Source organism: Ursus americanus, chromosome 2 (assembly GCF_024610735.1).
Source record: "Ursus americanus isolate L20-20 chromosome 2, mUrsAme1.1.p, whole genome shotgun sequence".
Taxonomy (NCBI): Eukaryota; Metazoa; Chordata; class Mammalia; order Carnivora; family Ursidae; genus Ursus; species Ursus americanus.
Genome location: NC_142128.1, coordinates 8,780,503 through 8,805,268, shown reverse-complemented (window position 1 = coordinate 8,805,268; position 24,766 = coordinate 8,780,503). Strand labels below are relative to the sequence as shown.

Here is a 24,766-nt window from a genome sequence, read left to right as displayed (position 1 = left end):
AGCCCGGCCTGCAGGTAGCTGAGCGTTGGGGAGCAGAGAGGCACGGGTTCCCTTGGGAGGGAGAGGCCGACTTGGAAGTAGGGCAGAGTTAGCCCGGCCCCGGGTGTGGCTTGAGCAGCAGATGGCGGCGCCCTCTGCGGTGGGGGTTCCTCTTGGGGGGGTCAGGTCAGCAGGTGGAGTTCTGGGAGAGGAGTTAGGACTGGAGCTGGAGGCCAGGGACCCCAACAGATGGGGCTCCAGGCCCAAGACTGTGGATAGGGTCACTTTGGAGAGCGGCCCAGCCCTGGCCCTGCCAGTGACAGACAGAGGACTTCGTGCCCCTCCGTGTGCCCCACGCAAAGCTGGCATTGGGTGGGTGGCTGCCGCCCCCTGTCCTGGCCCTCATTGCTGGGGCAGGTCAGACCAGGGAAGGGGGAGCGAACAGGGGATGCTGGCCCCCCGCTGCTCCAGGGTGAAAAACCCATGCCCAGGCCTGCACTCACTCACCAGACCCTCCCTCTCTTTCCCTCCCGCTTCCCCTCCCCCGTGGCAGGTCCTGGAGCTGCTGAAGGTGGCCTGGAAGAGGCGACTTATCTTCACAGTAGGGACGTCCAGCACCACGGGAGAGACAGACACAGTGGTGTGGAACGAGATCCACCACAAGACAGAGATGGACCGCAATGTGACAGGCCATGGCTACCCTGACCCCAACTACCTGCAGAATGTGCTGGCCGAGCTGGCTGCCCAGGGGGTGACCGAAGACTGCCTGGAGCAGCAGTGACCCCCAGCCTGGCCGGCCCCATCCCCGTCCCGCCCTGCCTGCCTCCGGCAGCCAGCCACCCTCTCCTCACGCTGCTGGCTGGGCTGTCCCTGGGATGGGCAGGCAGGAAGGTGCCTTTCTTCAGAGGCTGCAGTGTTTGTCGGGGGCCTGCCTTCCGCCCCCCTCCCCTCCAGGCCTGGACCTGCATGGGAGTTGGGCAAGCCTGGGGAGTTGTACTTGTGGGGGCTTAAGATGCAGCTACCTCAGTGCGTGGGGCCCTGCCCTTGGCGGGCTGCTTTGGGTCCATGGTGCCGGGGGCCCGGCGTGGGGTGAGGCGAGACTGCCCCATCGTAGCCAGGGCAGGCGTGGGTTCCAGGTCAGCTTCTCATACCTCAGATGTTCCGTTTGCAATAAATGCCCTATAGCCAAAGTCAGCAGGCCCTGGTGTGTTTGTGGGTGGAGAGGCTGTGCATGGGCACGCGTATGCGCATCCCGCTGCCTCTGAGCAGGAGGGAGCCTGCAGACTGCCCATTCGACCCGCATTCCCCAATGACCAAGGCCACAGTGAGGGCCGAGAGCCCGCCCCCTGACCTGTGCTGCTGCCTGGTCCTGACTCAGTTCTCCCAAGCAAGTCTGCCAGGCCCACCGTCCCGTTTACTCCTGACTCGGCTCACACATGGCGGCGCTGCTGCTGTCTTCCCTGTTCTGGATGAGGGAACAGGTTCGAGGATGCAGTGACTGGCCCAAGGTCCCAGGCTCGCGGTAGAGCTGGGGCTGGAGCTGGGCCCAGGCTGGTCTGACCCCATCCTCAAAGTTCTAATTCTTTTCCACCCTCTTAGGAGGATCAAATACCCCAGCCTGCTGTCTGCCTGGGGGCAGCGATTGTGGCCCAGGGACACCAGTCACATCCTGAGTGGGCAGGGGGTACTTTTGCCTCAGTAAGCCCTTTCCTCCACAAGAAAAAAAAAATTCTATTTTATGTGTTGGTATAAAGATGAGTATATTATATATTAAAGCATTTTTCTTCCATCTAAAAGTTTGGGTTTTTGGGGGCGCCTGGCTGACTCAGTCAATAAAGCATGTGACTCTGGAGCTCAGGGTCTTGAGTTCGAGCCCCATGTTGGGTGTTGAGATTACTTAAAAATAGAATCTTTAAAAAAAAAAAAAAAGTAGTTACCCTATGACTCAGTGATTCCACCCCTAGGCGTGTAAACAAGAACAGAAAACAGGTCCACACAAAACTTGTACATGAACGCTCGTGGCAGTGTTGTTCACGACAGCCAAAAAGTGGGAGCAGCCCGACTATCTCCGCTGAGGAGCTGGGAAACAAAATGCCGGGTCTGCATACAGTGGAGGGAAAGTTCTGGAGCCCTAGGGAAGAACGGAGGCCTGCTACAGGCTACAACATGGATGAATGTAAGCGAGGGAAGCCAGCCCCAGCTCGCGGCTTGTCTGATTCCGTCCATGTGAAATGTTCAGAAGAGGGAAGTCCGCGGAGGCTAGGCGGAGCTGCGTGGTTGCCGGGGGAGCGGGGGTTGGGGAGTGACTTTTAATGGGTACAGCGTGTCCTCTCGGGGTGATGCACATGTTCTGAACGGGGTGGTGATGTTTGCACAACCTTGTGAAAACCCACTGAGCTGTACACTTTAAAAGGATGAATTTTATGTGAGTTCTATCTTTTTTAAAAATTATATCTTAATAAAAAAATAGAATCAAAAGGAGTGAAGTGGGACGCTTGTCAGCTGTCCAAGGTCCTTTCTCTGACTCCAGACTCCTGTTAGACAAGAACATGGCCTCGTGGAGGGAGGGTGGAGGGAGGGTGGGATGCTGAGATGGCAGTGGGACCAGGGGGGCTATCCTGGGGCTGGAGCTGGACGGCCGGGTGGGACCTCTGCATCCTGCTCCTGCTCCCTGGGTGGGGCTGGAAGGCCGGAGGGAGGCTCCTGGCACCTGGGGTGCAGGAATCTCAGGCATGTGGCCCTGAGCCCATGTTGCCAGAGACTGGGTCCTCCCCGGGGCAGGGAGGCTGGGTGGGGCCCCAATTCCTATATGGGACTCTGGAGGCCTGGCTGGCATCTGGAGGTCTGGCGGCATCCCCCTCAGTCCGGCAGTGGGGCCTGGCACGGGCCTGCCCCACCTACAGCCCTGCCCAGCTCCCTCAGGATAGGCTGCGCGTGGGAGAGGGTGGGGTGCATTTGCATTTTCAGGTCTTTCCAGGCCTTGGCCAGCCTCACACCCTGACTAACCAGCTCCTCCGGGCTCAGGCGCTAGGGGTGGGGGTGTGGCAGCCGGTAGCCAGATCAGCCCCAGGCTGTGGATGTGGAAGAAGGCCGAGTTGGGGCGGCCACCATGGGGCTCGCACAGAGGCAGCTTGGCCCATCGCTTCTCCTCCTCCTCGTGGGGGCGCTGGTCTGGCCCACGCCCTGTCTGAGCCTGGGTGAGTGGGGATCCTGGGATGAATTCACCCGGCCAGACCCAAGGGGCTGGGACACCCACTGGGGTGATGGGATCCTGGGAGCCCACCTGTCCAGTGGGGGAGAGCAGGTCCCAGACCCCTAATGCCTATCTCCTCGGCTACAGAGCTGATCCCCTACACGCCACAGATAACAGCCTGGGACCTGGAAGGGAAGGTCACAGCCACCACGTTCTCCCTGGAGCAGCCCCGCTGTGTCCTGGACGGGCTTGCCAGCGTTGCCAACACCATCTGGCTGGTGGTGGCCTTCAGCAACGGTATGTCATGGTGCGGGTTTGGGGCTGAGGAGAGCCGCAGGGTGGTGGGCCAGGCGTTGGACTTTATCCTGAGGGGCTCTGAGAGGGGGACAAAGTAACCTGGTTTGTGTCTGGAGGGAGCCTCTGGGCCCGGAGGCATGGAGGGCCAGGCTGGGGGGCCTTGGGCCCAGCAAGGGGCTAGGCTCTCTAGCCCCATCTGTCTGTCCCTTTCTTCTGCAGCCTCCAGGGACTTCCAGAACCCACAGACACTAGCTGAGATCCCAGCCTTCCCACGGCTGCTGACTGATGGCCACTATATGACGCTGCCTCTATCCCTGGACCAGCTGCCCTGTGAGGACCCCAAGGACGGCAGCAGGGGCGTCCCCCTGCTGCGGGTGGGCAATGACCCTGGCTGCCTTGCTGACCTCCACCAGCTGCCCTACTGCAACAGCCCCCTCCCCAGCCCTGGACCTTACAGGTGGGTCTCTCCACCTGGCCCCCGGGACAGGGGCTGTGCTGGGGGACAAGGGGTCTCAGGGAAGAGGGCTGCCCTTCCTAACCTCTCCCCAGACCCTTCCTCTTCACAAGCTTTTGTTTATTCCTCTGTGGAGTCAAGGAGCAGCACTCATCCCAGCTGGGGGGCAGGCAGAATGTGGCCTTTCCGGGAGGCCTGCCCACGAAGAAGTGGGCACCACAGGGCTGGTGGGGACAGGGTGGGGTCTCGGGCCCAGAGTTGGGGGGTGGGGGCTGCCTGGGCCACAGGACGGGCCCAGGGGTCCTCAGGGAGTCCAAGTGGAGCCAAGAGAACCAGCACGGGGTGCAGGGAAGGTGGGGCATGGTGTGAGCTGGGCCGGCATTTCCATCCACAGCCTCCCTTGGCCCCCTGCCCTGCCCCTGCCCTGACAGGAGCCCTTCCCACCTCCCCCATGCCCACTTCCTGGCTCGGTCTCCTTTCACCTCCTGCCCCCATTCCTAGCAGCCACCAGAGCTGGCTGCCTCGGTGCCAGCCCACCTGGGTCCCTTCACACTCAAACACCTCCCAGGGCCCCCCACCTGGCGCAAAGATACAACCTGAGCTCCTTTGCGAGGTTTCTGGTGCCCTCAGTGCTCAGCCCGCCTCTCCCTGGGATCCCAGGCTCTGAGAGCACCCTGACCACACCCCTCCCTCCCTGGACCTTTGCTTAGGGTGCTCGAGCCTACCGGGGCGCCTTCTGTGGCTTCCTAGACACCACCTGGCCAACCCTTTTCCCTGGGAGTCCTGGGGCTCCCAATCCATCTGACCCGCTGAGCCACCCTGAGGCACTCTGTATGTGACATTTAGTAACTGGGGCCACCAAGCCAGATGGGGTGTCTGGAGAACAATGGCTCAGAGGCACTGGGACCGGACCGCTGGCAGATCCGCAGAGCGGGACCAGGCCATGGGTTGTCCTGATGTGCCCCAGAAGAGCCTGGCCCAGACCTGCATGGGGCTTGGCCACTGTGGGCACCCTGCCCAGGGCAGTTGAGGCTCTGAGCCTCACCCCTTCTCCTCTCCACAGGGTGAAGTTCCTCCTGATGGACACCAGGGGATCACCCCAGGCCGAGACCAGGTGGTCCGACCCCATTGCTCTCCACCAAGGTAGCGCTGGGGGAGGGGGCGCTCTGGCCCCGGTCGACCCCTGTGGACTAGTCACCCGCCCCACCCCCCACCCCCGCCAAATGGTCATGTTCAGCCGGCCTCTCCCTCTGCTGCCAGGAGACTGGGGGCCTGGAGGCAGTGTCCAAGTCCAGCCCATTCCCCAAACAGAACCCGGTGCTGGGGAGGTAGGGCACCGGGTCAGCCTCATTGGCAGAGACACCAGCTCTGTCCATGCTCAAATGTTGGTCAGCCCTTGGGTGCCCAGGTCCCAGCCCAGTCGTGGGCAGAAACAGCCTTCCCCTCGAGCGCCAGCCCTGGGACAAGTGCTGCCAGGTGGAGAAGGGCCAGGACATGAGGGAGGCTGGGGTCAGAGTCAGGGCCACGGGTTCTGGGAGACCTCTTTCTACAGGGCCCTACAGGGCCAGGGATTCACCAGGCCAAGGAAACTGCTGTGGAAGGCCAGTGTCCACTGTGAGGGACACCTGGGAGGCAGGCTACAGAGGCCAGGGTGTTGGGGGGGGTGTCTTGTCATCTGAAGTTCTTGAATGCCAGGCTCCAGGGAGCAGGGCAGGCACGTGGTCAGTCCTGAGGTCTGCTGCAGCTCTGCCCGCCATGGGCAGTGCAGTGGGCGGGCACACTGGAAGGAACAGCCTAGAAGGTGAGACTAAGTTACTGGAGGGGTGGGTGGTCCAGGCTGGCAGGGCACAGATGCCCGGCTGAGATGGACAGATGGGCGGGCTCAGGAGGCCGTCAGGCCTTGAGTGTGAGCCTGGGCGGGGAAGTGACTGCCCTGGGGTCAGGGAGCAGCCTCTGAGCAGCTGCTGTGTGCAGGGAAAGCCCCAGCCTCCATCGACACGTGGCCAGGGCGGCGCGGTGGTGACATGGTCGTCATCACCTCCATCCTCTCGTCTCTGGCTGGCCTCCTGCTCCTGGCCTTCCTGGCAGCGTCCACCTTGCGCTTGTGAGTGATGACAGCCCCACGGGCCTCTCTCCCACCCCAAGGAGCCCTCCCCTCTCCCTGGTCCCAGCACCTGGAAGCCCTACACGAACCTTGCGGTTTTGAGTTGGCAGTGCCCCTTCCAGGGATGTTTGGGGAATTTCCGCCCCAGGTCTCTCTCACCTGGAGGGCAGCAGGTGGCCCAGCAGCTCCTCTGAAGACAGGTTCAGAGAAGGGGACACCTCTCTCTGCCCTGCCCTTCATTGTGTCCTTGGCCCTGGCCTTTCTCCTCCTGGGCCTTGCTTTCTCTCCAAGGAGCCCTCAGTCACTTCAAAGAACCGATACCAGGGCAGTCAGGGCAACCACCTGGAGGAGGTGGGCCAGCAGCTGCTTCTAGAAGAAAGGAAAGGGAGAGGCTGCGGGAGGAGGCCCTGACTTAGCAGTGGGCTCCACCCAGCAGGGACCCAATGCCGCCTCCTCTCCCCATCTAGCTCCAGCCTGTGGTGGCCCGAGGAGGCCCCGGAGCAGCTGCGAATTGGCTCCTTCGTGGGGAAGCGCTACATGACCCACCACATCCCACCCAGCGAGGCCGCCACCCTGCCCGTGGGCTGTGAGCCTGGCCTGGACCCCCTCCCCAGCCTCAGCCCCTAGCCTGGCCCATGTGGCTGGGGCGTGGCCACAGGGAGTTGGGGCAAGGACCTGGTGCTCACTCCCCACCCTTGCACCCACATGCCCCTCCCCATTGCACTCCCCCCCCCCCCCGCCCGCCCGCCTGCCATCCCACTGATGTAGGAAGATGTTAGGGTTTGTAGCCCACCACCTAGAAAGAACTCTTGAGACATCTTTGTTGCCAAAAGGTGGTTTTATTAAAGCACGGGGACAGGACCCACGGTCAGAAAGAGCTGCACTGACTGGGTCGTGAGGAGTGGCCCATTATATACTTTCAAGTTGGGAGGGGGTTAGGGATAGCGTAAGTCTTTTAAGGAATTTTGGAAGCAAGGTTTCCAGGATCCTGAGGGGGCTAGCTATTATTGTTAGGGAAAGGTCATTTATTACTGTTTAGTAAAAACTGTCACCAGACTCTTCGAATGTATATCGCTAGGTCACGTACTTGCAGGATGATTGCCAACATGTATTTTGGGGATTTAGAGATACAGGAAGTTTCCAAAGGAATTTTTATGCGTAAAGTAGACTTGCAGGGTCCGGGGGGGGGTCAGGCTAGGATTGCCTTTTGCCCTTAGCAAAGTGTCAACATCCGGGCAGCTGAGTCCCTAGAGGAATGTCACCCTGCCTGTTTGAAGGACTTGTCAGTGGTCGTAAGTAATAAGGAAATTTAATAATTTTTCTTCTGCCTTTGTCCAACACTAGCAGCCCTGTCTTTGCCTTTCCTGTTCTGCTCTCCCCAGGGAGGGTCAGGGTCAGGCTAGCATGCAGCCCCCATTTCCATCCCTACCTCTGTTCTGCCTGGCCTCCTGCAGGAGAGGTTAGAGGAAATGTGGAGACGCCGCCCTGACCAGAAGCTTCCAGGCTCTGGGTGGGGGCTGCAGGTAGCCTCGCTCTGTGCAGGGGACTGGGCCAGGCCCATCACAGGGTGTATGGGGCCCGAGCCCCCTCTGTCTCTCTGCCCCACCTTCCAGTGGCTGGGGACTTGAGGCGCCTCCATTGTCCCTGGGCGCGAGCCCTTTCTGTGGGGGGCCAGAAGGTCAGAGTGTAGATGCACATTGTGACCGTCTGACCACTGATTCCACCACTTCCAACCCCATGGCACACACAGATGGCTTACTCATTATCACGCCACGAGCATTTTTTTTTAAAGATTTTATTTATTTATTTATTTATTTATTTATTTATTTATTTATTTATTTATTTATTTATTTATTTATTTATTTATTTAATTTGACAGAGAGACAGACAGCCAGCGAGAGAGGGAACACAAACAGGGGGAGTGGGAGAGGAAGAAGAAGTCTCCCAGCAGAGGAGCCTGAGGCAGGGCTCTATCCCAGAACGCCGGGATCATGCCCTGAGCCGAAGGCAGACGCTTAACGACTGAGCCACCCAGGCGCCCCCCACGAACATTTATTAAACACCTGCTGTATGCCGCTGACAGTGTTAGACATGGGGTCTCAGGCAGAGCCAGTCTTGATCTTGGGGAGCTCACTCAGCACTCTGGACCTGAGATGACCATGTATCCAGATGTGATCTGTTACTGTTAGGACTGTCAGGCCTTCAGATTGTCACATACTCTCGGGTTCACGCTTCTTAGATGATCACCCCAACGGGCTCTCTCAGGCCGGGAGCCCCGCCGTCACTCGCATCCCCGCTAGCATCCGTCTCTTCGCATGGCCGGTGGTTTCTGCTGTGGCCACACGGGGGCGCCAATGCGCCGCAGCCGGCCGGCCCCGCGCACGCGCACTCATATTCACAGAGCGGCCGGACGCTGCGGGGTGGGGGCTGCGGCAGTGACTGACCTGAAGCCGAAGAGCAGCGGCCACTGAATGGAGTCCCCGGAGGTCAGGGCTCTAGGCCTCAACTCGGCCAAGCCAGAGAGAGGACCAGTCACGCTCCCGCTTGAGGGCCTACTGTGTGCCGTCCAATCTGCACAACCGCCACCCTCTTCTAGACGGAGAAACTGAGGCTCGGTGACTTGTCCTCACGCTCTGTCCACCGCCGCCGCGCCGCTCCTGGCTTCTCCAGCCTGACCGCGGGTCCCAGCATGCAGGCTCCTCTGGAGGGCGCCCAGCGGTGGCCCATGTATGCCCTCCCCCTTCAGAGGTGAATATACGTTGGTCTGTCTCCTCCATCACCGAGGGGTGCCTGGGCTGGTTGGGGGAGAGGAGTGTCTATGTCCGGGACCCAGCCTGTCTTCAGCCCGTCCAGCCCCCATCTGCCCTGAGCCTGTCCCTTTGACTGGTAGCCCTAACTGCACTTTGGGGGTGCCCCACCACCTAATGAGCCCCAGGGAAACCCACCCTTGCATCTCAGGGCCAAGAAGCCAACCACCAACGCAGCTTCCGTAGAGTTAGCAGGGCTTCCTCCCAGGCAGACATTTCAGGGAGGTTTTGCTGTCAAAACCCATGAATGCCTGGGCCCTAGTGGTTTATCCCCCATCCTACCTGCACCCCAGCAGCCACAAGACCTCCTCCAGGTGCAGGCAGAAGCAGGTTCAAATGCAGTCAGGAGCTCAGGCTCCAGTGTCCTGGGTGACATCGGCCGTGGGAGCCAGCCCCTTCGGGCAGCCACTTTTGAAATTCTGCTGCTGTGGAACCTAGGACACTCTTGGCCCCTTGGAATCAGAGAAGGGTTAAAACCAGCTATGTCCAACAGAGCCCGTCTCCCACTGTTCTGTCCAGGCCTGGCTCCAACACCAGAGGCCCGGACACCCCGCTCAGGGCCTGCTCAGGTGGGGATGGTGAGGAGCAAGAGGCTTGCAGTGTTTGCTGAACGAACCAGCCCAGGGCCGGAGCATCAGGCAGGAGCAGGAATCGCCCCAGGCGTTTATAGGTCCCAGGGCCGTCTTGTGGCTTATACTGATCTTAGACACAGCCCCAGGGATGGCCCATGTGTGCCCAGGGCTGCTCCTGGCTTCTGAACAGCACCCCGGAGCCCCGTGAGGAGCTGTTCTCACCCCATCCAGCCATCTGAGCCTTGACCGTGAGGACAGGCTCCAGACAGACATTGCAGCGCCGTGGGTAAAGCATAGCCCAGGGGAAGAAAGCGACCCCACCTGAAGGTCAAGGGGCTTCCCAAGGGTGACTTCTGAGATCAGTCTGGAGGGGCACATAGAAGTGAGTCAAGTAGGGGGGGAAGGAGGAAGGGAGAGTCGGGGAGACCAAGTGTAAATGGTTTCACCCTGTGGGGCCACGGATGGTGCCCAGTGGCTGGCAGCAGGGATGAGGAGCCTGGAGGCCCGGATGAGGGGGACTGGCCTGGTCTTCCAGGCACATGGAACCAGGCCTGAACCAGGGCAGAGAAAGGGAGTTGGAGAGGAGGGGGTGGATTCCAGAATATTCAGGAGGTGGCCTGAGGAACAGGGACTTCGTAGATGAAGGAGATGCTCTAGGAGAGGCCATGCTCAGGTTGCTGATGGCGGGGGGGGGGCTGGCTGTGACTGCAAAATGGAGGTGCTTTACGTCCTGCAAGTGGTTCTGTCCCCCAGCCTGCCTCAGAGCAGACCTCAGAAAAGGGGATTCTGGGGATACCATCTTAGCAAATGGGTAAGTTCAAAAGAACGTTAATATTTTACAAAGATAGAAGCCTACCTCGGGTCAGCAGGAGGGCATCCTGGGAGCCCTGAGGACGGTGGGTGATCTGGCCCAGGGCTGTGGTGGCAAGCAGATCAGGGAGTCACAGAATCCACATGGAGAAGGGGCAGCAGGATTGGTCATGGCCCAGCATGGGCACCACCCCAGTGGGCCCCGGGGAGACAGCACAGGGCATTCTGCTCCACAGTCACGCTCCAGAGGGTCACCAGCTGGACCCACCCTGCGCAGGCCAGCCCATGACAGCCTTGAGCAGAGTGTGTAGTGAAAACCATGTTATGGTGAATCTTTGATTAAAGAGCCTTTTCAGTTTTCCCCAGGACTGTATTTGAGGGAGGGCCTCCAAATCCGTTGGCCTGTAATGTAATGGCTCAGTGGCTAAAAACAAGCTCATTGTTAAAAAAGGAAAAAACAGCGGTGATTGTGGGGTGATGACTCACAGATGACTCATCAGACCAAGAATCAAAGGAATCAGGATGACAGCAGGTGGAAACCAGGCAGGGGAGGGGGACCACTGCTCCCTCTCACCCTCTGGGTTCACTTTGTTCCTCTTTGTCTCTGAACCATGCATTCCTGCCCATCCCTGCGATCCCCAGCCAGCCACCCCATCTCTAACTGGTCTCTCCACCTCAGTGTTCCTGACCCCCACACCAGTCCTCCTCCCAGTATCTGGAGGGGCCGGATGACGAACCTGACGGTGTCCACCTTTGCTCGCAACTTTCAGGGATTTCCTGCTGCGAGACCGGAATCTAGATTCACCATCTCAGTTTCGAGGCCCCATCAATCCATCCCTTGCTCCCTGTATTCCAGTCACACAGGTCCCTGGCTAGCCCTCCTGCCACAGGGCCTTTGCACTTGCTTTCCCCCCTCAGTGTAAAACACCTCTCCACTTTGTTCCTCTAGATCATTCCTCGGCTCCTGTGTCTCTTCTTCAGGGAAGCCCTTCTTAACCCTTCAGCTCTCTTGGATCCCTGTTCTTTCCCCTCTCTGCACATTTTCCATTTTGTAATTAGACATTTAAAAGGGTGGGTTTTGCATCTCTCCCACTGGACTGGAAAATCTAGGAGGGCAGGGAATGTGTCGGTTTGCTCACCGTGGGGCCCCTAGAGCTAGCACGGTGCCTGGCTCCCCGGTGGGTGCAAATGAACATTTGTCGACTGACCGCTTTATAAAAGGCAAATACATCTTTGCATTCTTTTCAAAAAATATCAGCTTCATTGAGATCTAATTCAAATACCATGCAATATACCTACTTAAAGTGTTCAGGTCTCTGATTTCTAGCATATTCACAGGGTTGCAAATCACCATCAACTTCAGAACATTTTAATCATCCTGAAAGATACCGTACTATACCCATGAGGCAGGCACCTCTCTGAGTCCCTGGCAACCACTCACCTACTTCCTGGACGGCTCGTAGAAAAGGTGGTCCTTTGTGACTGGCGTATTTTGGGGGGAAAGAAAACAGAAGCCCTGACATTTATTTGCCCGTCATGGGTTCCGTCACTCGCTGCTCCTCTCATTTGGATGAATCACTTCTTAATCATTTTTAACTGGGTTAAAAATCCCAGTGGTAGGAAAAGTGGGGTCTCTTTCACCCACCCAGGAAACCGTCAGGGAGGCTCAGTCTCCACAGGGCCCAGGAAACCCCCCCACCGCCCCGCAACAACAGCGTGTTCTCAGCCACAAAGAGCAGGAACCAACCTTGGCAAGCTCAGTAGGGAAAGAATGTTCTAGAAGAGATTGGGAAGCTCCTAGAAACTCTGAGAGAGCCAGGGCTGGAGATCAAACTGCATTCTTTGGGTCCCACCGTGGGAGCTTCTGGGCTGGTTGTATCCGGAAGCTGGACATGGTGGCTGCTGCCCTGGCCAGAAGGGCTAGCCTTGGCACCCATCCCTTTGTCTGGGGTGGGTGCATGACTGGTGGGCACCTTGGCTACATGGGTGCCTGGAAAGTCACACTCTCTGGCAGCCACAGTGAGAGGTGCAGACTCCAGCCCCCACCACAAATGGGCCATGCTGGGTGCCTGGGTGTGGGTGAGGGGCTGACTGAGTCCTTGTGGAGGAGGGACACCTTTTCGTGACTCTCCAGTGCTGGCTCTGGAAAGACACAGAGCAGAAAGACAGTTTCCCAGACATAAGAAGGGAGTGGCCGGAACTCGACAGTCAGAATGGCAGTCGTTTAACACTCGGAAGGTGGCCGGGTAGTGTGCTTTATATTCACTGTAATGAAAGAATGTCATTCAATGCTGGGGGCTCTTCAGAGCTTTACTGGCTGTGACTGTGGCCTTCTAGGAAGGCCCCCAGGGCCAATGTGGGGGAGACCGAGGGCCTCTCCAGGGTCTGACCCTTGGACTTGTGACACCTCACTCCTCACTCTGCAGCCTGCCTACCCCACCCAGTGGCTCCCTGGAAGGGAGGGGGAGAGGGGAGTGGTGTGGGGGCAGAGGGGCAGTTACTGGGGACACATTTCTGGGCAGGTCGATGGACCTGGGGACCCAGCCCAGAGACCCTCCAGGCCATACGGAGGGCTCAGATCCAGTCCCTGTCCTTAGGAAGAGTCCCACACACGGGGGAGGTGCCGCCACTGTGATAGACGGAATTGTGGAAAACCCTTACGTGGAAACTCTAACTCCTAGTGCCTCAGAATGCAACTGTATTTGGAGACAGGGTCTCTAAAGAGGGAATTAAGTAAGGCCTTTAGAGTGGGACGTCATCCAATCCAACCGGCGTCTGGATAAAAGATGAGGACACGGACACCAGGGATGTGGGCACAGAGGAGAGACCGTGGGACCAGGCATTGGGCAGCCGTGTGCACCCCAAGGAGAGAGGTCTCCAAAGAAACCGACCCTGCGCCCTGGATCTTGGGCTTCCAGAGGGAGAAAACAGGTACCTGGTGTTTGTTTTTAAGTAAGCTCCGTGCACAACACGGGGCTTGACCTCACAACCCCGAGATCCAGAATGGCACGCTCTACCGACTGAGCCGGCCAGGCGCCCCAAGGCTTGTTTGAGCACCCGGTCTGTGGCGTCGAGCTACGGCCGCCTGAGAGGACTGATCCATCCACCGTTACACCACAGTGGGCGAGAATGTTCAAGGAGGTGGAGCGCGTGGAGCAGGGGTGAGGGTCAGAGGTCATTTAACTTGGAGCCAACAGGTGAGCTGAGGGCAGGGGCTTTTGTGTGTGAGGCTTGGAGGCAAGGCAGGGCCTGGGGGACCTCTGGGCAGGCTGAGGACTTCAGAATGGACTTGGCTGTAGGCTGGGGTCCACCTGCTCACTGTCTCTGGCCCAGCTTTCTGGGTGGCCTCCCCTAGCCCCCATACAGAAGCCAGAAGCCCCTATAGCCATGTCCGGTCCCTCTCTTTCCATCCCCCACACTGGTCCCAGCCTGGATGCCCCTGATTCATGGGGCAGAGCCCCGAGCACGAGACAGGAGTCCGGGGTTCTTTATGCCTTATTTGCTGGGGGAGCCCCACCAGGTAGCCCCGCCCTGGCCTCAGCTTCTCCTCTGCAAAATGAGCGAAGACCTCCAAGCTCCTCGGCTCAGACACTCCAGTCCTGGCCTCCCCGAAACCCCACTCCCTGTGGGTGACACAGGCTAGAGTTACCCACGGGAAAGAATGTGTTGCCCCTGACAACCATTCTTCTCCCTGACTTCTCTCCCTGAGGGACAGAGAGGAATGCCTCATTAGTCATCCTGGCCTCTCCCTCCTTATCTCCAGCCCTGCTCCCTCTGCTCCCCAGTGGAGGTGGCTCAAAGCCCCCACGAGTGTTTCATGGAACCCCCAGGCTCAGCCTTGCCCTCCGATCTCATGCCTGGAACCCTGTCCTTGTCTGAGCCCTAACTGCGTGGGACCGGGGCAGTGGAAGAGCCCCCAAGGGCAGCGGGTGCCATGGGGTGCGGGTGGGGGGATGGGCAGGAGGGGTTGGGGGCTGAGAGTGGGCTCAGGGCATCAGACATCTCCGGGTGCCTCTTCCGAGTGGGGTCCTCTGCCGGCAGAGCTGCTGGCCTCTCTGATAGCCTATTGGAGGGATGAGTGGATAAAGGGCCCACCCTTTTCCCAGCCCCCACTTTGCCTCTAGAGCTTCTGCCCACAGTGGTCCTGGCACATAGTAGCCCCTCAATAAACAGTGTGGGAGTGGCACTGAACGTAGCAACCAAAAAAGCCTGTCTTCTGACCTCCAGTGTCCTGGTGGGGAGACGTAGGCCCAGAGCAGGAAGGACTTGGCCTGGGCTTAGGTGGGTCACAGATGAGCCGGGGTCGCTTGCCTCTTGGCCCCAAAATTGTGAGATTTCACTCCAAGGAGGCATTTTCCTACTAAAAGAGCTTTCTGGTTTATGATTCCAGGTGTGTGATGCCTTTTTTTTTTTTTAAGATTTTATTTATTTATTTGACAGAGACAGCCAGCGAGAGAGGGAACACAAGCAGGGGGAGCGGGAGAGGAAGAAGCAGGCTCCCAGCGGAAGAGCCTGATGTGGGGCTCGATCCCAGAACGCTGGGATCATGCCCTGAGCCAAAGGCAGACGCTTAACGACTGCACCACCCAGGCGCCCCCCAGGTGTGTGATGCTTTAACTAGACCAGGTAGGTGGTGAGCTGCCTGTCTTGAGGGGTGTTCGAGCAGACCTGGGAGGGGTCAGTGCAGTAAAAAGATTCAGGGCCAGGGTGGGGTCAATGAACTGTGGGGTCTTTTCCCCTTGATATTGGCACAGATGGCTCTCTGTCATGGTTTGGTGAGCGGCCCCAAGACCAAGACTCTGGTGCAGGGGGAAGGGACTGGGTCATCTGCACTTCCCTTCTCTGCATGAGGACGCCCCACCCTGCAGATTTGGGGCACCGCTCTGCTGGGGAGGGCGGAGAAGAGCTGGCTGCCCCTGGAAGGGCCAGCGCTTCGCTTCTCCCTGTGCACCTCCACGGGACAGGGTGTGATGGTTGCCATGGAGCTGGGGCCTTGTTTGGTGACATGGAGCTGGGTGGGCCTTTGGGAGCCTTTAGCTGGCTGCTCTGTGTTTGGGGGTGGGTAGAAACCCCACCTCGTCCCATGAGTCACCCCAAAGGTACTAGGCAAGGTAGGTCCTTGGGAACAGACTATTCGCTAGGGCTTGGCATGCCCCCACCCCGTTCCTCTGGGCATTCTGGGCCCACACCCTTCACACTGGGACTCACTGGGGCTGGGGACATCTGGGCCAGGAAGAGGGGACACAGCAGAGAAGCTGGGGTGTACCCTGAAGCCACGACATGGTAGCTGTCAGCCCGATGCTGTAAAACAAGATGGTACCCATGGGCCAGCTGGCCAGATGCACAGAGCAGGGAGGGGCCAAATTAGCAGTCAGAATCATTACTGAGCACGACTGCTGTGGCAGACCCTGGGCTCAGCACTGGGGATGCAGCGGGGGAGTTACTGTTAATGGAGAAAAGACACATTCGTCAAATAACCATACAGCCAATTATTATAGTCGGGGAAGTAGCTGTAATGGCCTGATACTGATGCCCGAATAGACAGATTGATCTAAGAAATGGATCAGAGAGTCCAGAAGCTGACCTGAACACACACACACACACACAAATCAGGCACGGATGTCTCTGTGAACTTCGAGGTGTAGGATACACCAGACTTCTTTGTTTTCTGAATCCTAGCAACTCTGGTTCCCGGTGTCCACTCTCTCGGGCTGTGGGTCCGATATTGGTCACTTTGTGTGTCCTCTGTCCCCTCCTGAGCTTGTGCCAAAGTCCCAGCATGGACCCAGGCTAGGAAAATGGCCATGGGCGGAGGTGGTGTCTCCGGCCTTGGGTCTACCCTGGTCCTTCTTGTCACTGTCATTATTGCTGTCACATCATGGCACGGCTGGGAGCTGCCGACTCTGGTGACATCCAGTTGGGCCTGAGGAGGGGCCGGCCCTCAGCTTGTGGACCAGGCTCCTGTCTGGGACGGTGGGTGACAGCATCCCCCAGCCTAGCTGACCCCGTGCTTCTCTGCTGCCTGGGTCCCCTGCTGTCACCCACAACAGCCCAAGGATGAATCTTGCAGGACTAGGGAGGACTCCTGGAGGCCTGGGAGTCTGGGAAGGAGCCCTCATACCCGTGCTTGGCAGGACCAACTGAGCCAGTGGTACCCCGAGTGGGCTGTAGAGACCCCGGTACATATGGGAGCTTGTCCCGGGTTAAGCTGAGAGGGGACCCTAAGAATTGCCTGTGTCTGTGGTATATGACAAAAATAGCATTTCTTTTTTTTTTTATTTGTTTTTTTAAGATTTTATTTGAGAGAGAGAGAGCGAGCACAAGGAGGGGAGGGTCAGAGGGAGAAGCAGACTCTCCACGGAGCAGGGAGCCCGACGCGGGGCTCCATCCTGGGATTCTAGGATCATAACCTGAGCCGAAGGTAGTTGCTCAACCGAGCCACCCAGGCGCCCCAAAAATGGCATTTCAAATCAATAGGGAATGCACTGATTTTTTGGTATTTTATTTTTCTAGTTTGGGTTTTTTTTGTTTTGTTTTTGTTTTTGCCTTTTTTTTTTAAAGGAAAGGATTACTTTTTTTTTTTAAGATTTATTTATTTATTTATTTGACAGAGAAAGAGACAGCCAGTGAGAGAGGGAACACAAGCAAGGGGAGTGGGTGAGGAAGAAGCAGGCCCCCAGTGGATGCGAGGCTTGATCCCAGAACGCCAGGATCACGCCCTGAGCAGAAGGCAGACACTTAATGACTGAGCCACCCAGGCACCCCGCCTTTTTTTTTAAGTAAGCTCTGTACCCAATGTGGGGCTTGAACTCACGACCCCAAGATCAAGAGCCACATGCTCTACCAACTGAGCCAGCCAGGCGCCCCAGTTTTGGGGGTTTTATGGAGGCTTCATTATGTAGGCATAATTGATTAAGCCATTGGCAACTGGGGAGTCATTCAACCACCAGCCCCAGTCCCCTTTCTGGAAGTAGGGGGGATGGGGCAGAAAGTTCCAGTCCTCTCCTCTGGCTGCTTCCCTGGAACACCAGCCCCCATCCTGGGGTTACCTAGAGCTTTCCAAATTTCCTCATTAACATAAACTCAGGTGTGGTTGAAAGGGGCTCATTATGAAAAACAAAGACATATTTCACCTTTACTACTGCGGGAGACCACAGACAAAGACCAGTGTATCTCACAGTAGCCACAGTTAAGTGATAGGGGGACACACACCAAACCGGGGACAGAGGGGGCCTAGGGGTGGGGGCAGGAGAGAGAGGGACACGGGCAGGAAGAGGGAAAATACAAAAGGAAGCTCAGGGGGAAGTGCAGGGCGCTAATTTAAGTGTAGGCCACAAACCGAGAAGGGAAAGTAGCCGCGGTCCCGCAATGCAACACGGATCTCAAAGGGACAGAGTCCTGCGTGAGCCCCACCTGGACCTGGGGCCAGTCTCCACCCGGGCGGCAGGGAGGTCCTCTCTCGGTTGGGCCCTGTTTTCTCATCTGTATGATGAGATTAGTCAAAATGCCTGCCCTGCCCGTTTCTGGGGAGCTGAGGAGATGAGTTTCCGAGCAAGAACTCGCCTTCAGGAAGATAAAGCAAGCTCTCCCCTGTTATGATGTCTGTCTCAACGCCTTTTAAAAAGGTAGAAAGAGGGCGCCTGGGTGGCTCAGTCATTAACCCTCTGACTGTGGCTCAGGCCTTGCTCAGTGGGGAGCATGCTTCTCCCTCTCCCTGCCGCCCCTTCCCCCCCGCTTGTGCGCTCTCTCTCTCTCTCTCTCTCTCTCAAATAAATAAATAAAATCTTAAAAAAAAAAAAAAAAAAGCTTACAGGGCGCCTGGGTAGCTCAGTCGTTAAGCGTCTGCCTTCGGCTCAGGGCATGATCCCGGCATTCCAGGATCAGGATCGAGTCCCACATCGGGCTCCTCCGCTGGGAGCCTGCCTCTTCCTCTCCCACTCCCCTGCTGTGTTCCCTCTCTCGCTGGCTGTCTCTCTGTCACATAAATAAATAAAATCTTAAAAAAAAAAAAAAAGCTTAAAAAAATAAAAAGCTGGGGCGTTAAAGAAAGCCCTCCCAGGGCTGGGTCTGACCCAGACCCTCGGGTTGGCCCCCCACTCCTCTTCTCCCCTCTGTGCACCCCACGAGTACAGGAGGGCCAGTGCCCGCAGCTGGGGCAGGGCCCTCAGGGCAGAGACTGGCCGAAGCAAAGGCTCAGAGGTGCCAAGCAGCGGGAGCCTTAAAGAGGTGTCTCACCCTCTGGCAGAGCCTCCCCCCACACACACCCAGGCTCAGCCTGCCCTCATCTGCCTTCCCTGAGCTTTTGCTCTGGTTTCGGTCCCCAGGTCCCTGGGGGTTGAGTCAATCACGGATGGAAGTACAGTGATTTCAAATCTTGAAAAATCTGAAACTCTGTGCTAGCCTGCCCAAGGAGAGTTGGCCGCAAAAAAATCTACGAGGCAATTACATAGTTGGTAGGAGTATTTACCCCTTTTGAAGTTCACTGTAATAGATAATTGGCACCATTTAAGTACTTTTGGGGGAAAAAATAGTGTATGTGGGCTGGCAATCAAATAGCATGTAAATGCATTATAATCACTAAGAGGATTTATAATTGTTTTAAAAATGTGTTTTAGGGGCACCTGGGTGCCATAATCGGTCAGGTGTCTGACTCTTGGTTTCGGCTTGGGTCATGATCTTGGGGTCGTGAGATCCAGCCCCGCGTTGGGCTCTGTGCTCAGCTTGGAGTCGGCTTGGGATTCTCCCTCTCCCTCTGCCCCTCCCACTCATGCTCTTTCTCTCTGTCTCAAGTAAATAAATAAATCTTCTGGAAAATAGAGAGAGAGAGAGAGGGGAAGATAAATGTTTTTTTTTTTTTTTTTTAAAGATTTTATTTATTTATTCGACAGAGATAGAGACAGCCAGCGAGAGAGGGAACACAAGCAGGGGGAGTGGGAGAAGAAGAAGCAGGCTCATAGCGGAGGAGCCTGATGTGGGGCTCGATCCCATAACGCCGGGATCACGCCCTGAGCCGAAGGCAGACGCTTAACCGCTGTGCCACCCAGGCGCCCCAAGATAAATGTTTTTTAAAGTAACTCCCCAAAGGAGTTTGGGTTTCAGGAGGGTGGCTCTGGCCAGGGGCAGAGGTTGGGCTGAGGGAGACTGCTGCTTGGGGCAGGGGGTGCCCCATGAGGGGCTTCTGCTCCAATCCAGGTGAGAGGTGGTCAGTACATGCTCAGCACCACCCCCACCCCCACTCCTGGCCCCCGACCCCATCTGGGACCCTCCTGTCTGGGGAAGAATTGCCCTGTCCTGGCAGCAGCCAGGCTAGAGGAAGAAGAGAGGACGGGTCCCCTGGATAAGGAGAGGAGGAAGGGCAATGTTGGGGAGTCCCCCCCCCCCAGGGCCCAGGCTGAAGGGAGTGCCCCCAAGCTTGCCTTTGGGCGTGACTGTCTCATCAGGCTCTGCCCTGGCTGGCTGGGTGACCTCGGACAAGCCCCTTGAGGGTAACTGCCTTCAGCACGGCTTGGGACCGTTGGCCGGACTGTCACGGGGGCTACCTGGACCTGGAGCTGCCGCCTCCCTCCCGGGGCCCTCCCTGGCCAGGCCCACCCCGCAGTCAGGGGTGGGAGGGTCCGGGCTTGTCCTGGCGGCAGCTATGGGATTGTTCTCTTCAGACCCCTCCCTGGGATGCCAAATCCATAGGGCCAGCGCATTCTGCCCCCAAACCTGTCCAACCAGTCGTTTGGGAAGAGGGGGCACCTGGGAGGAGCTGCGGGAGGTGCCAGAAGCAGCCTCCCTAATCCCCCGGCAGACAGCGGAGGCTCTGGGACAGACCCTGGGACAGACGGAGGGTCAGACGCTCGCTTGGCCTGGCCATGGGGCTCAGTGGCGGTCGGTATCGGCTGCTGATGCCACTGTTGCTGCTGCTGGCCTGCCTCCAGCGGGGGACAGGCCTGGGTGAGTGAGGGGGGCTGGGCATGGTGCTTCCGGTTTCAGAGGGACAGACCCACCTCCCCCAGCTGCCTCCCAAGCCCAAGTCTGGGGACTGGGTCCTGGGTGGGTCAGGGAAGATGGCCCACCAAAGAGGTCACAAGATAGACACCTGTCCCCACACCCCAAGATGGGAGAGCGAGCAACGAGCAACGCTGCCTCCCTCTCTTTAGGGTTCTCATCCCCATGCGTCCTGAGCCCCCATCCCATTCCCGCCAGCGCCTCCCCTCCTTCCCCTCCTTCCCGTCCCTGAGGGGAGGCTTAAAGACGTTTACAAGGACAGCCCCAGAGGAAGCTCTCCAGGTGGCTGCAGGCACTGGTCACTGTGGGCTCCTAAACTAGAGGCGCTTAGAGGTGCAGCCCCCCATCTGGGCTGCTCCCCTCCTTCTCCCTCATTAAGCAGACATTAAGTACCTGCTGTATGCAGGGTGCACTGGGCCTCAGAGACCAAAGTGGGGGCTCTGAGGAAGGAGAGGCCTACCCCTGAACCTTCGGAGCTGAATGAAATGGAAATGAATCATACTGAACAGAACTGAGGTGGGGGGACTCTGGAGACTGGCTGCCCTCCAGTACTGGGGGCCAGAGAGAGGACAGGCACTGCCCTCAGGGGAGCCTTCTGGGCAGTGAGGCTGGTCCTGAGTCTATGCCGCCCCCACCCCCATCTCTGGCATGGGGGCCCAGGCTTCCCTGCCCTTCCCCCAAGTGAAGCTGTGAGGGGCTGAGGGGGGGACGAGGTCCAGAAGGGGAAGGTGTCAGGGGCGGGGTGGGAGGTGCCACAGCACTGGGCCGGGAAGAGAGGATATCCGGTGCTCTCAGCCAGAACACCTCCCAGAGGTGCACCTCTGGGCCTGGGATCTTGTTGGGGACCTCTCTGTGTCACCCCCTAGCCCTCCAAGCCCCTCATTCCCCTCCCCAGACAAACCAACCTGGACCATATGGGTGGAGCTGGAGGGACGTGAGAGGTGGGTAAACTGAGGCCCAGAGAGTGCCAGAGCTCAAGGTCACTGGCTCTGTCAAGTCAATCTAGGGTTTAGGCTCAGGCTCCCCTAAATCTGAGTCTCACCCCAACAAGGCTTAAGACCCCTTCCCCAGAACTGTGCGTGCTGCTGGGGGAGGGGCCTCTTGTGCCTCCCTGCCTTCCCCAGGCCCTGCCCCGGGCAGAGACCCCAGTGACAGGTGGGGCAGGACCTCCCTCCCAACCTCCCACAGTGCCTACCCCTAGTAGGCTAGCAAGGCAGGGGACACCCCCACGTCCCATGGGCACAGAGTTGCTGGGGAGCCCTCCCGATGCAGCTTCCAGGTAAAGCCTCCACTCCTCCCTCAGATCGGGGCTCCCAAATCAAGTCTGTGCCTCCCCCCTCAGACTGGGGCTTCCAGAACCATGACTCCCCCCTCAGACTGGGGCTTCCAGAACCGTGACTCCCCCCTCAGACTGGGGCTTCCAGGACCATGACTCTTCCCTTAGACTGGGCTGTGGGGGCTTGGCTGTCCTGCTGAGCGCCTTCTGTCTGCCCCCCTGCCCCAGAGCGCATCCGCTATATGCCCCAGCTCGCAAGCCCCACCCTGGCAGGGATGCTCACCCAGACTACCTTCACTCTGGAGCAGCCAAGGGGCCAGTTCAGTCACTTCAACATCTCTGACTTGGACGCCATCTGGCTGGTGGTGGCCCGCAGCAACGGTGGGTGCTGCGGGGCGCAGGCCTTGGTTTTCCCTCTGTGGAATGGGCGGGAGGCCCGGGAGGAGCCGCAGGTGTGGGGGGAGGGGAGGCAGGTGTGCAGGGGGTGTGGCAGGAGGGCTGTGGGGCCTGGCGGGAGGGGCGGAGCCCTGCCCCCACCGCCCCCGCCGTCTGACTTGCGGCTCCCCTCAGCCACCCAGAGCTTCACAGCCCCACAGAGGGCGGAGGACATCCCCGCCCCCGCCGACTTCACCCGGAGGGGCTACTACCTCACGCTGATGGCCCGCCGGTCGCTCTACCCGGGCAACCAGCCCGGGAACCAGCTCCGGGTCCTCCGCGTCGGCAATGATACCGGCTGCCTCCCTGCCAGACGGGGCTGCAACGCCCCGCTGCCGGGCCCGGGCCCCTACCGGTGAGCTCCCTCCCGGGCCCTAACCTGAGCCTGGGGCCGCTCCCCTCTGAGTGCGGGGCTTCCCCCCCCCCCCAGCCGCGGGGGAGCGGAGGGCAGGAGCCAGGGAGGACTTGGGGAACTCTCCCTCCTTTCTCCAGCAGAGGGCCCCCCACTTGAGCCTCTGCCCCCGTGGGCCCTGTGCGCTGGGAGTTTCCCCATCCAGGCAGAGTGTGCCCCCGCCCCATTTCCCCTCACTCAGGGCTTGAGTCACTGATGCGGGGCACTAGGGATCTAGACCATTCCACACACGTTTCCTAAATGAGGACATTAAGGCCCAGAGAGGGTAAGGGACGCACCCAAGGCCACAGAGCTGGGAAATGTCACAGCTGGAATTGGAGCCCCTTCTGGTGGGTTCTAAGGCTGGCTTTTCGGCCCAGTCCCCACTCGTCCCCCCCATCCCCCCCCTCTGCCCAGGCCCTAGGAGTCAAGGGGTCAGACTGACAGGCGCCAGGGCCAGAGGCTCACCCCGAATCCTGTGTCTCCTCAGAGTGAAGTTCCTGGTGATGAGTGACAGGGGGCCTGTGGCTGAGACAGAGTGGTCCAGCGAGACCCGCCTGCAGCAAGGTATGGGGCCAAATGAGCAGGTCAAACACTGGGGCTAGGGGCCCCTGGGGCCTGGGGGACTCCCGAGGATGGGCTGGGCTGGGGAGGATGGGCCAGCCCCTCATCAGAGCCACCATTACCACCCTGCTGTCTGCAGGCGCCCCTCCCCCAGTGTGGGCGCCCCCAGCTAGGGCAAGGGATGGTTGGTGTGGAGGCTGTTCCAGGGCCTCCTGCTCAGGTCGGGTCTCTCCTCCCTGCTCTTCTCTGCCTGTCTGGGCGACCCCCCCTTCACACCCCTCAGCTGTGGCACTGCAGGCTGCCCCAGGGCCGCAAAGTGCGGGCACCGTGGTCATCATTGCCATTTTGTCGGTCCTGGTGGCTGTCCTCCTCACTGCCCTCCTTGCTCTGCTTATCTACACCTGGTAAGTGGACAGGGTCTGGGCACCCTGGGAGGGGTGAGGTCTCTGACCGGGACCATCTCCTTTGCCCTTCTCCCTCCCTGCCCAGAAGACAGCAGGTCATGGGGAGGTGTGTGCATGCATGAACCCCTCCTTTGTCCCTCTCTGCCTGCCTGTTGCCCCGGTGGGGGACAGCGGTGGCAAGGGCAGGTTCACGCTCGCGGAGCTCGCACCACTTGCCCCCTGGCGGCAACAGCCGGAATTGCGAGTGGGGGGCTCACAGCAGAGAGTGGGATACACCGAAGTACAGAATTGCTTTTAGTCCGAGCGCTGAGTTTTACCTCAAAACTTCATCCAGAGCTCGGATGCTGGGGCCTGGTGAACCAGAGGTGCCCACAAGGCTCCCTAGAGGAAACGGGAAGCCAGGTGCTGGGTGGATTTGGTGTGGAGGGGAGGAGAGCAGCTCTGGGAGGGAGAGGGTGTGTCTGGGGAGGGGAAGGTTTCTGGCAGCCAGGCAAGCTGGGGTCTTGATTCCCAGCTGAGGCAAAGGGCTGTGTCCTGAGGGCCAGAGGGAGCCAGTGGCGGGCTTTGATCAGGGGAGACAGACAGATCCTGGGGTGCAGGGAGTAGAAGAGAGTGGGAGTGCCGGGAGGGCACAGCGGGATTTGTGAAGTTTAGAGGAATAGCCTGATTCCCTTTGGTTCATCCAGCCTGGCCAGTGAAGCCTCAGTTTCCCCAATGCTCCTATGGCTAGAACTCCTAGACTAGCTCCTAAGTTCACCTTCTCTCCCCTCCTTGAAGCTATGACACCTGCGGGAGCACCCCCATTTCGGGCCCAGAGCAGCCGGTGTGCGTGAGAAGATATGACACCCACCACGTGATCAGCCCTCCAGCTGTGGGGGGCTCCTGAGGGGTCCTCCTGTGCCCCTCGGCCTCCTCCCTGGTCCAGGCTGCAGATCCTGGGCTGGGGGCCTGCCCTGCCGCTTCTGGAGCCCCGGGAAGAGAGGGTTTCCAAGTGAGGGTGTCCTTAGCCCGAAATTGGGCCTGTCCTTGTCAGAAATAAATGTCCCCAGCAGCCCCCTGCATGCCTGTGTTGTACACCTGAGCAGTCTCCCTGAACCCCAGCTTCCCGGGGGCGGGGGCAGGCACTCAGGAGGGTATAGCACCAGGGGTGAGGCTCCGGGGTCCGAGGCCAGCTGAGCCATCTGGGTCCAGGTGAGCCTCTCTTCTGGCCTCAGTCTCCCTCTCTGGAACTGGCCTCACTGGGCTGAGGTTACACTAGACCAGTGAGGTCAATGCGTTCGTCCCATCCTGCGTGTCTGGCAGTAGCTGCCCCATGCCCCAGCATCCTCCCTGTGGTCCTCTCTCCAGCTGGCCCTCCCTGTGGCCCCCCTCTGGCTGGAGGGCTCAGAGCCTCTAAGCTTCACACCCAGCCCGAGGCTCACGCTGGGCGTGAGGTCGTGACTCCTAGAGAAGACTGCGCTTAGCGTAGAGCTGACTCTGACTCCAAA

The 24,766-nt window shown here is 58.9% G+C and overlaps 3 protein-coding genes across 14 annotated transcripts in view; all 3 read left to right on the top strand.

Annotated features, from left to right (window-relative positions):
* Nucleotides 1-1,768, top strand: part of DTX2 (deltex E3 ubiquitin ligase 2) — a 36,043-nt gene extending 34,275 nt beyond the window's left edge. For all 10 annotated transcript variants that reach the window (XM_087868017.1, XM_045786248.2, XM_087868016.1 and 7 more), the window contains one exon: nucleotides 533-1,768. In XM_087868017.1, coding sequence (XP_087724143.1) covers nucleotides 533-760 — 228 coding nt within the window. In that variant the 3' untranslated portion in view covers nucleotides 761-1,768. The remainder of the gene's footprint in view (nucleotides 1-532) is intronic.
* A 1,063-nt stretch (nucleotides 1,769-2,831) lies between these two features.
* On the top strand, nucleotides 2,832-11,514 carry UPK3B (uroplakin 3B). 3 transcript variants are annotated; one of them, XM_087868001.1, is made up of 7 exons: nucleotides 2,832-3,176; nucleotides 3,320-3,469; nucleotides 3,689-3,926; nucleotides 4,987-5,066; nucleotides 5,898-6,027; nucleotides 6,495-7,319; nucleotides 7,907-8,107. In XM_087868001.1, the coding sequence occupies exons 1-6, from the start codon at nucleotides 3,089-3,091 to the stop codon at nucleotides 6,652-6,654; spliced, it is 846 nt and encodes a 281-aa protein (XP_087724127.1). In that variant the 5' UTR covers nucleotides 2,832-3,088; the 3' UTR covers nucleotides 6,655-7,319; nucleotides 7,907-8,107. The 3 variants fall into 3 exon arrangements, with proteins under 3 accessions (XP_087724127.1, XP_087724129.1, XP_087724131.1); XM_087868003.1 differs by lacking the exon at nucleotides 6,495-7,319 and having other exon boundaries at nucleotides 7,907-11,514; XM_087868005.1 differs by lacking the exons at nucleotides 5,898-6,027; nucleotides 6,495-7,319 and having other exon boundaries at nucleotides 2,834-3,176; nucleotides 7,907-11,514.
* An 8,525-nt stretch (nucleotides 11,515-20,039) lies between these two features.
* Nucleotides 20,040-24,325, top strand: LOC123777236 (uroplakin-3b-like protein 1). The gene is made up of 6 exons (XM_045773751.2): nucleotides 20,040-20,155; nucleotides 21,714-21,866; nucleotides 22,056-22,275; nucleotides 22,802-22,878; nucleotides 23,159-23,279; nucleotides 24,057-24,325. Exons 1-6 carry the CDS (start codon nucleotides 20,074-20,076, stop codon nucleotides 24,163-24,165), a joined length of 762 nt encoding a protein of 253 aa, XP_045629707.1. The 5' UTR covers nucleotides 20,040-20,073; the 3' UTR covers nucleotides 24,166-24,325.
* The last annotated feature ends 441 nt before the right edge of the window (nucleotides 24,326-24,766 follow it).